The sequence below is a fragment of the Pyxicephalus adspersus genome, chromosome 10, assembly GCF_032062135.1.
Source record: "Pyxicephalus adspersus chromosome 10, UCB_Pads_2.0, whole genome shotgun sequence".
Taxonomy (NCBI): Eukaryota; Metazoa; Chordata; class Amphibia; order Anura; family Pyxicephalidae; genus Pyxicephalus; species Pyxicephalus adspersus.
The window spans coordinates 1,167,336-1,178,548 of NC_092867.1; the positions used below are offsets into that span (position 1 = coordinate 1,167,336).

Below are 11,213 nucleotides of genomic sequence, written 5' to 3' on the forward strand. Positions count from 1 at the left end.
GGGAGGAGGGGATGAGGAGAGAGGAGAGGGAGGAGGAGGAGGGGAGGAGGAGAGAGGATAAGGACGAGGAGAAGAGAGGAGAATAGTAAATACTGCAATATAAAAACTATGATAATATAACTATGAAGGAATTATGGACTATAGAATAATGTAAACAATGTGGTCTATGACACAATATAAAATACATTAATAACAATGTAGACTGTAACACAATATAAAATACAATATAAACTTATAACACAATGTAAACACTGCAATTGAAAAACTGTGAATATATGCAAAAACTATAACTATGTAAAATAAAAGCTGTGGGCTATAGAACAATGTAAACACTGATATATAAACCAGACTAAGCTATGACAAATATAAAATACAATAATAATACAATAGACTGTTACACACTATAAAATGCTATATAGAAAAACTAATGTAAACAATGCAGACTATGATAAGTACAAAGTGTAATACTAATATAGACTGTAATACAATATAAAACAGACTAAAAACAATATAAACACTGCTATAATAAAAGTGTCATAGTGATAAACAAAAATATGCAAATGACCTGTGACGCTGTGATGTAAACACTGCAGAGTAAGAAGTTTGATGCTCAGTACAAACTCTAGACTATGACGTATAAACATTATAGAAGTCTATGGGATAAAAACAATTCAGACTGTGGGGTATTCACAAAAGTGTAAGTCTGTGTCAGAATATGCAGTAAGCAGAGACTGTGATATAAACATTGCAAGGACCAGGGATAGGGATACAATGTAACATATAGATAGTACACTACAGCACAACATAAATATAACATAGACTGTACACTACAACACAACATAAACAATAATATATAAAACAAAAACTGACTGTAACATACCGGTAATAAAAACACTATATCTATGTTGGACCATTTTAAATTGTAAACTTACAAAGAAGATAATAGCACAATATAAACATTGCAAAATAAAGAAGGTTGACTGAAATACTATACAGTAAACATTGACATAGACTGAGAGGTAACACAAACAATACAATATAATAAAATATAAACAGAATAAAAATCACAGTGGACTGACACTATGTAGAAAGTGACAAAACTCTAAACTAATACACAATATAAAGGATGCAAATTTATACCATGGAAGCAAGACAGGATCAGGGGCCACACGGCGATTCATTCACTGAGAATACCTACTATTATTATTATGGGTTTATATAGCACCAACATATTACGTAGCGCTGTGCATTAAATAGGGGTTGTAAATGACAGACAGATACAGACAGGAGGAGAGGAGGCTGCCCCACAGAGCTTACAATCTAGATGGTTGGGGAAGTATCACACAATAGGAGGAGATATGGAATGATGGGAATCGTCTCTGATCACGTGAATACAATAGAAAAGAATGGCGTGAAAAAAGCTAACAAAAACTTCCCTATAACTCCTAGATTGTAAGCTCTTCGGGCAGGCTCCTCTCCTCCTGTGTCACTGTCTGTATCTGTCTGTCATTTGTAACCCCTATGTATTGTACAGCGCCGCGTAATATGTTGGTGCTATATAAATACAGTTTAATAATTATACAATAACTCAAAAACTATAAATCACTAATAACATGGCTTTGCATTCCTGAGATCATTCTAATCTTAGAAAGAAATGACAACAAAATCCAAGTGAATAAATTGCCCATGTGACATGATTCCCCCAAACCTGTGGCACAGTGTGAATACTGATGAATTGGGCTGGGTGAGGTATGAGCACCAAATTTTGTCCCACACACTGCAGGGATACGATGTAAACACTGCAGTGTGACAGCGGGGGACCGCCATACTATGCTCACACTCCAATCTGTTCCCTCCTATAATAAGATAAAAGTCATGCGCCAATTGTAACGCGTGGCAGCCAATCAGTAATCAGCTTTTACCGGTATTTGCGATGGATTATTGCCCTTTGCTTTATTATAACTAAAGTTGGACAAACAGATTGGACTGTGAGTGGCTGGGATGCGATGAGATCTTTCAGCTTGCAGGGGAATCTCCCTGGGGGGCTCCTCTCATTGTATTGGGGGGGTTATGTTCTCGCAATGTGTGTAAAATGGATGTGATCGACATTCATCTTGGTATTACAATGTTGTGTCAATGTTGTGTCAATGTGTTGCATTGAGTTGTGTGTTTTGTTTATGAATTGTGCTGGGTTGCAATGCTCATACGTGTGGTGGTATTTGGAGAGAATTGGGGGCCACATCGGTTTTAACGCTTCCAGCGTCAGCGGGGGCATTTGTCTTCACCCGCCACTGGGTCTGCATACAGACGTAAACTACACACTGCAAGATGAAAACACTGACGTATGACACAGCCTACAAACTGCAAGGTGATAACATCATAGCTCAATCAATATTCCGCTCCCCGGACTTAGACACAATGGATGTGCAGAGACGCAGCCACGATTACACGCTGAGCGTCGACGCAGCTGCATTGTGATAGACGAGGTACAACTGCAAGGTGACACGTTCAATGGTGCAGGAAAGTGGCAACACTGCAGCTGAACTGACAAGCATTGTCATCCAAGGACAGGAAATGCCTCCGGATACAACTTCCTGGTATGATTTAACTAAAAGCAGACACTTTGCCCCTGGAACTTCCTGTAATACAGACCACGCACTGCTGTTCTCTCTCCTTGTGCAGGATGACTGGTCTGGTCTCCGCCCCCTCAGTAGTTTTCTGCAAGCAGCCTAAGGTGGGTGGAGCTATTGGGCCCCTGTTTTCTTCATGGGCTACATGTAAAGCCTTGCAATGCTTTCTCTGCTACTTTAACAGATATTATCTGGGTTTGAAAAAGCATTCAATACATTTATAACCGTTGTGGCTATTGGTGGGTTGCTGTAGGTATTGTAGTGATGGGTTAAAGTTCCCAGGTTCAGATCATCCACAAGGCACCCCAAGGCAGGAGCTTAGGACCCGCAGGATGTCTAGGAAGCCCAGCTACAACTTCCATACAAAACCAGAGAGCGGCGCCACTGATTAGAGTTCTGAACTCCCCTGTCACACCACAAGAGAAGATGGACTTGTAGGCTAGTGGTGTCTTATGGACCATACCACTATAGGCAAAACAGGGGCTTCTCCCGTGCCTACTGAAACGTTTATCAACGTCACCTGGAGGCATGGGGAGGCCAAAGCTTCCATTTTGTGGGCCCATTTCATCCATCTCTGCTTAAAAAGGAACTAAACTAAAAATCCCCCAAAACACCAAAAATACACTTACCTTCAATCCCGCAGGGTAGTCTGATCCATCCTGAGGTCTCTTCCATCGGGTCCCACATAGTCCTGACATTCGTCCTGGAGCCGGTGCTCCGGTCGCTGCCATCTTCTCCTCTCCTTCCTGGTTCTTCTTCCTACGTCACCCGACCCAGGCACGAGATCGTAGGTTTGAAAAAAACTTACTGATCTCACTGCGCATTGGCAATTTTTTTCCTCTTTTCACAAAAGGCTCCTTCTGTGCATGCCTGAGATGTTCGGGAATGTGCAGAACGAGCACCCAAGGGCCTCCCGGGAAGCGTGACGTAGGTATCCCGGGAGACTTTGCGTTCCCATTCATTCTCAATAGCCTAGGCCAGGGGTGCCCAACAGGTGGCATGCGATCTACTGGTGCAAGGACAACGTGAGTAGATCGCGAAGCCCTGACTTTCAAAATAAACTCGCTTAGAAGTTATTAAGTCAAGTTTTTATTGTTGGTAGATCATTTTGACTCCGTCATTTTAAAAGTAGCTCACAAGCCAAAAAAATGTGGGCACCCCCGGCCTAGGCGTTTGGGAATTAGGGGGCGGTGCAAAAAAACAAAAAAAACTTTTATATAACATAAAAGGGTTTGTAAAGTGAAATTTCTGAGTTTAGATACGCTGTAAGTATATTAAACCCCCGCAATGTAGGCAGCATTCCAATGGTGGTTGCCAGAGGTGCTTCTGCACATTATCAACCTCGTACATTAGCGGCCATTACTGGCCATAAGCCGGTAGCAGCAATATTGTGGTGAGCAGCAAACACCTTGTTTCTCCAACACCAAGTTTGTCCTGAACTCAAGTTTTGGCAAATTCTAACCACAACCTTCACCATAATAGCTGTTTTGCAATATTACTTTGTTGTGGAATGGATTCTTGTCATCACCATGCCCGTGTCCATGCCACCCAACGCTGCTCCATTAAGAAGGAGAAGTCTCCAAAAGTCTGCCGGAAAGACAACACCTTCAGGAGCGTCAATGTAGAGATCCCCCTGCAGCACTCAGTGGTTTCTCCCGCTGACCTCCATGTCACTTCTGGATCCTCTAATGGTGTGAGTTGGTGGAAGGAACCATTGAGGAATGGGGGGGTCAATCCACCAACAAATATGGGGGGCCAATTCCTGATCAGTAGAGTGCCATGGGAGGTAACAATCTACAGACTTCATTAGCGCCGTATATTTCTCGTTCGTTTTTATTTTTTGCAGGGGGAGCCGCGCTAGAAATGCCTGTAGGGCAGCGGCAGTGCTTGCTGTGCAACATTAATAGCTGACGGAGCAATTCCAGCGGTCTCTGTGCCTGGAAGGACAGGGGCCACAGATCATCATGCAATGAATTGATTTAAGGAGGGGGGTTAGGAAAAGCCCCAGTTAAATGTTGCTGTGGAACATGTGATTTATAGGCGTGACCCTGAGATGATCCATAGGACATATAATTGGATATGTTCGCAGGTTTGTCTGCCAAAACAAATATCAATATTCCATGATGGGTTTTAGACGTGCAGAGTGACACAGCACTAACTATTATAGCGCTCAATGAAAAAACTGCTGAGTGTGTTTCAGCTATAAGCAAACAGCAAAATCCACAGATGTCACCTGAAAAATAAAGTGCTACCACCTACCTACCTACAGCCCGAAGGAGCAGAAAGTCAACAGCTTGGCTCACCCTGCTACCAGCACATGTGCATGCAGAATATTCAATTGGCTCTTTAATTGCCCCATATCCACCAAATAGGAGGAGCAAAGAAGGAGGAAAGAGGGACACAGAAATTGGATTAATTCCACCCAAGGATGGGCTTAGCACAATAATTCAATTACTGTTTATGATTTGCATACACTATTATTTTCTTGGAGCACTTGGCTTACAATGTTTGAGATAAAACTTATCTAAAATCAATTATCTTGTTTCATACAATTAGAAAACGGCTTTAAATGATAGTTTCTGCACTGTGGCCCCTGCCTGATCTCATCTGTATAGTTTGGGCTCTATGTGCCATAGGATTCGGATACTACCACACTGGAAATGAGTAAACTATTATGGAATTAACTGATGAAATTTGTATTGTTTTAATTTTAGATATTTGTCTCCTCCTTTTCCTGAAGAAGCAGATTTGTTCCGTGAAACGCGTTGAAATCAGCAAAGTTTTCCCCCCTTATATGTGGGCAACCTAGACAGGAGTATTTAGTTATATCTATTGCACATTTTATTTGGTTTTAACATTTATGTTTTTAGTGTTGTTCTAATAAAGATTTGCTTTGATAAGCTACATGTATACTTTGATTATGATTGGCCTCTAAAGTCCCAGATATTGGGTTAATCTAAGAGTTTATTAGTTTATTAAAATAGGGATATGGCCATGTGAAAACTAGAGGGTTGGTCTTTCATTATTTATATGGTTGTTTGTAATAGAATGTCAAACGCCTTTTTGCCTTTCAGAAGCAGAGGTCTCTCTGCATTATTCCTATTGATCCAGATTTACAGCTCTACACTCGGCACAAGGCATACTCCATGCTGATTGCTCCAGCTCCAGGGTGTTTCAGACCTCTGCAGAGAGACCACTGCGTCCAAGGGCCCTTTCACTGGCTTTTATGCTCAGGCTGTAGCTGTTTTCTAGGAACTTTTCTCACCTTTTGGTTTTGATGCACCTGGAATATATTTTGCTGATTTAAACTGAACCTCTTCTCTCCCTGCAGGCAGCGATGGGGCGGCACTGGACTGGAAAGGGTTAAAGGATGCAGACCAAGGGACCATTGAGAACAGTTCGGTCCTAGGAAGCAGCACTCACAGACCGTCTAATGAGGTACCGCTCTGTCTAGTCCTTCTCCAGCTGTGTGGCCCTGGAGGGTTTAATCTTTGGCCCTTCTCCCCGTGGCTCTATGTATGTCCGTACGTCTCTCGTGCTCATGTTTGTCTCTCTTATTTATTCCTACAAATATTTGCTTGTGTATTTCCATGAATCACATTGAATGATTTATATCCGGGGGTCTGTGCCAGTGAATCATATAGAAATCGCACAATAATTTCCATCCTGCTGCACACCTGGCGACCCTATTTCTCCGTCAGCAGATCCAGGATTACATTAGAAAAAAATCTGCAACACATTTATGCCTGCCCCATCCCAGCTACGACGGAGGAGGAGGGTAGAACGCAGCGGGGAGCCAGGCCAGATAGATAGATACAAAGAGAAGGGAGGACAATGGAGAGAGATGTAGAGAAGAGAGAAAAAGAGAAAGTCAGAAAGAAATAAAGGAAAAGATGACAGAGAAAAAAGATAAAAGGGAGAAATAATGGAACAAAGGAAAAAAGAAGAAAGAAGAGATGGAAAAAATGACCAAGAAAAGCCTACAAATAATAGAAAATAGAGAGAGAAATAAGAAAGAGATGTAAGAGAAAGGCTTAAAGGAAAATATGAAATGAAAGACCGAGCAGATGGGAAGATATGTAAGAAAAATGAAGAATGGAAGAGAAAAGAGGGAGACGGGGGGGGATAGAGAGAGAGAGAGACTGATCTCAGTGAAATTGGTATTAAGCAAAGCGTTATAGTTGAGTTCGGGTTAGGATTAGGGTCAGCATTCTCAGGACCTAACATTCTGCTGCTTCCTCTCTATGATAATTCCACGCAGCTTCCACAAACCTCATAAAGTAAACCAGACTGAAGAATAAAGGGTTTTAGTGTAAAAGCCTTGAAACAAACCCTCCCTGACCTCTCTAGCTGCTGGCACTTTGAGCCGATTCATCCTCAAAGATCAAAAGCTGCAATTTCAATCTTTGATGAATTTCCCCACAATGCCACGGCTACATAGGTCAGTGACTTGGTATAAGCTGCTTTCACGGATTGTCCAGGATATGTAAATGTGTATAGTATGGGGGTCGGTTCCCTTTAATTGAACCTTTTCTTTTTTTGCACGTGCATGTGGTGATCCTTTATCTGAACTCCTGCACTGTGCTCCATGACATATCTCCTTTAAGCCATTAACACTTCACACTTTAGAACTGACAATGTGACCTTTACAAGATAACTATCAGCGTCTGAATCCTGCAGATTTTGTATCTTGCCTTGCACAGAAGCGTCGCTGTCTTTTATCTTCTGCTACCTCATTCCTGTGCCTGACAGTTCTATAGGGAGCTGACGGTGGCTCCTTATTTGCCTTGGGTGGCACTATCCAGACCCTAGCTTTAACCCTTTAATCACCCTTCCAGCCTTTAACCTCTATCCTATATGTTTATTTAATGTGTCTGAAAAAGCAACATTTTTTTTTTAGCTTTGGATACTGTACCAGCCGGCTCCCATTGGCTGCTGTTGGCTCTGCGTGGGCGGGGCCTGGTTATCATCCCGTACAGTGCACAGCTCATAGACTTGTACTGATAGGGACAACATCAGTGGGAAGGCCCAGGAGGAGGCAATGGGGGACACGGGGAAGAGCACCGGTTGCTACCAGACGAGAGATTTTACTTCTCTTGTACCATACACAAAATGTCTTTTGTAGCTTTGTATTTAAGTAGGAAAAGGTTAGACCCACTGTTTGGTTTTATTGCTGTCTAGTTTCACCCTGTTTATTTAGTCCGGTGACTTTTATTACAAAGACTGGAAGTGAGGGTGAATCCAACATATTGGGGCTGACTTAATAAAGCTCTTCATGGCTGGAGAAGATACACTTTCATCAGAGAACCTGGGTGATCCAGAAAACCTGAAATTGGTTTCCTAGTCATTTGCTATTTATGAATAAAGGTTTTCAATTCTGCACCTGATTTATTACAAGTTTGCTGGATCACCCAGCTTCATTCCTGGTTTGCTGGATCACCCAGCTTCTCTGATGAAAAAGTATCTTCTATAAATCGGGGTCATTGGGTTGTTTTTAGAGCAATAGGTAAGGGAAGATCCTCCAGTGGGGGTGTCTGTTCCAGGCACTGGGATATACCATTTTGTTAACTTTGTTCAATTTTTTGAAGGTAAAGCCACCTAGTGGGGTATAGACAGCAAACAATAACCCAATTGAATCAGCTCTATACCTAGCTAGCTAAAAAATTGGCGGGACATACACTTATGGTATGACATAACTCAGCTGTGATTGGGTCTTGCTTCTTAAAAATTAAGCTCCATCTCAATTTTCTTTTTTTTTTTTTTAGTACTAGTCCAATGCTGGTTCAGGTAATTGGCAGAATGACTAACCAAATCTCCCATTCCTGCAGGCTTCCTCCATGCCTGATGCAAAAGTTTTGGTCTCATTGCATTACCCCATTGTGGGAATAAAACTTTCCTTAATCTTAGTTTCTGCAGCTGCAGGGATGGATGCAGCAGACAATAAGAGACAGTATATTGTTATCTTGCATTATATAGCACCAACATATTACATAGCAAGGTACAAAGTCCATAGTCGTGGTAATAACTGACCCTCATCGTATTCATAGGCAAATTGGCCAATTAGCCATCAGTATGTTTTTGAAATGTGAGCGGTACGAAGGGGTACATACAGACTCCATGCAGACATAGTCTTGGCCAAGACTTGAACCCAAGAACCTGGCACTAGAAGGACAGAACGTTGTCCCCTAAGCCACAGTAACAGTTCTCTGGAAACTGATGACCGGGTGGTACAAGTGGAGATAACGTATCCCGAAGTTGCATTGATCAGGCTACATTACTATATCATGATATACCATCCCCAATATCAACGCTTCAATATCAATACCCATCAGATGCAACCTGCAGCATGTGTGCATGCTCAAATAACATTGTATGCAATGGCTAGTTGTGTTCACAGCACACACAAGCAGGACGGTGTCACAGACAGGCTTTTGTTGCTGTTACAGGCCCAAAGCTTTTGTGGAGCAGTACTTTTCCTGCCAAAAAGTGCGGCAAAACCCAAAAAGCAGGTAAATGGTTCTTCTGATAGCTTATTTATGACTGAAGTGATTTTTGGGGGGTTTGTTTGAAGTTTGGTTCTCTAAAGTTGAAGATGAGAGCGCTTGTTTACAGCTGAGGCCTACTTGTGGGACTTTATCTGGAATCGGAAGGGCTGAGATTCAAGATGAATTCCAATTCCAATTTGCATGTGTATGAAATTCAAGAATTTCCTGTGATATAGACCAGTCACTGCTGCTCTCTCTCTTTGTGCAGGGTGACTGGTCTTGTCTCCGCCCCCTTTGTAGGTTTCTGCAGGTGGGTGGAGCTTTTGGGCCCCTCCCACAGCGCTTCTCTCTCCTAAAACTTTCCTTTCTCTTCCTTACTCTATGTAATGCACAATGATGATGTAGCTTCTGCATTTCTATTGTAATATCTTGGATATCAAAAACATTTGGTGCATAGAAATTTGATTTATATCCTTTGAGGATATCATGGGGCCCTAAACAATTCTTCAGCGAGGTGGATTTCAGATAAGGATTTGCACCTCACAGCCCTAATGCTGGAGAACACCAGGCCATCTAGAAAAGATATTTTAAGTTTTACTGGAATCTAACCTAACCATTTCCCATGTGTCTTGGGTGAGGCGGGGAAATCCCTCTAAGTGCCTTCAAGAGATCCTTTGCTCCTCCGACCCTCTTGGATTTATATATTTTTTTTCCTAATTATTATTATGAATATGGAGATTCCGGCAGAAGGAATTGGAGCTTTCAAGACTTCCAGATGGACTAGAGCAAAGTCAGGAACTATAGCAAGGAAATCCCAATGCCAGAATCCCGCAGACATATAGGGTGGCTCCATGGGACACCAGCTGTGACCTAAATAATTTTGGGTGGAATGACTTGAAGCCAAAAAGTCATTGAGTGGCCCCACTGAGAGCCATTGGAGTTTAGCTGTTTCTTGGAGAACAAAAGGAAAAAAAAGGAGAGGGGTTTCTTTAGCAACAGTAGGATTTAATTATACGATATTCATAATAAGATTGGACGCCATGTATGGTGACCACTAACTAAACAGAATTCACCTGTTCTATTGTGAGAGTTGAAAAGTAACAATTCAAATTAGGAAAACGTTGTACTAACATTAAATTCGAGCGTGGTAAATTTTAGCGCAGAATAACGCAATCATGTCTGACCCGACGCGTTTTGCCAATAAGGCTTCATCAGGGGAAAGTAGACAATTGTATCGGTGTCTTCTACTTAGAAGTATTGGGCTTCAATGATTAATTGCAGGTGACGATGTTATATAATACAAAGTTTTTTTAAAAGAAAAAAACATTTTATAAAAAAGTTGAATGTTATCTCAAAGATGTAAAATTTAGTAGATAATTGGGGGAATTCTAACTATCAGTAATTGTATCGGTAGGGCACAATCAGGGTTAATTTTGCCAGGGGAGGCAAATTTTCTCCTTTTGTTGTATGCCATTTATCTTAGGGCTTCATTAATAAATCGTATGATAGCGGCAAGTCGTATGATATTCTTTCTCTTGCTTATATGTTTCTTGGAGAACCTCTTCATTAATTGAATAGTTGGTTCTGAGAACGTAGGAGTATTGGGACAGCACTTTGCACAATCCTGCTTGTAACCAGGAATTGAATCAATTTATTCAGACAGGTTTAAAGAAAAGTAAAGGGAAATGTTGTGTGCAAATTTTGTATTATCATTATGTCTAACCTGGTCTGTGCCTTGTGGATGGGGGGTTGTCTTCTTCTTTATAAAGGTTCGGACTCTCGGGATATCCCAATCTCCGGGTCTCAGATACCAAATGATTTGTGTCCCATCCCCCCTACTGACCATCTTGTCTATGTATACTAATACAGTTTATTATCTTTCCAAAAGAAACTGCTGCCGTCCGACACTACAATGTCCGTCTTGCAGTGCTAATCACAAACAATAATTTATCTTCTTAACCACCAAGGCCAAGAGGAGAAAGTATCGATTAGTATTAAAAATAGGTTATTATAACAATACAAACATAATACTACATACAGAAAAAGCTAAAAAATGCTCTCATATAAGCAAATAATGTTCATCAAATGAAATGCTATC

General features: G+C 41.4%; 1 protein-coding gene across 1 annotated transcript in view; it reads left to right on the forward strand.

Moving 5' to 3' along the window:
• Nucleotides 1–4,140: 4,140 nt before the first annotated feature.
• FAM131B (family with sequence similarity 131 member B) overlaps nt 4,141–11,213 on the forward strand; it is a 36,700-nt gene continuing 29,627 nt past the window's right edge. Inside the window, exons 1-2 of the mRNA XM_072424757.1 lie at nt 4,141–4,321; nt 5,962–6,068. Coding sequence (XP_072280858.1) covers nt 4,141–4,321; nt 5,962–6,068 — 288 coding nt within the window. The remainder of the gene's footprint in view (nt 4,322–5,961; nt 6,069–11,213) is intronic.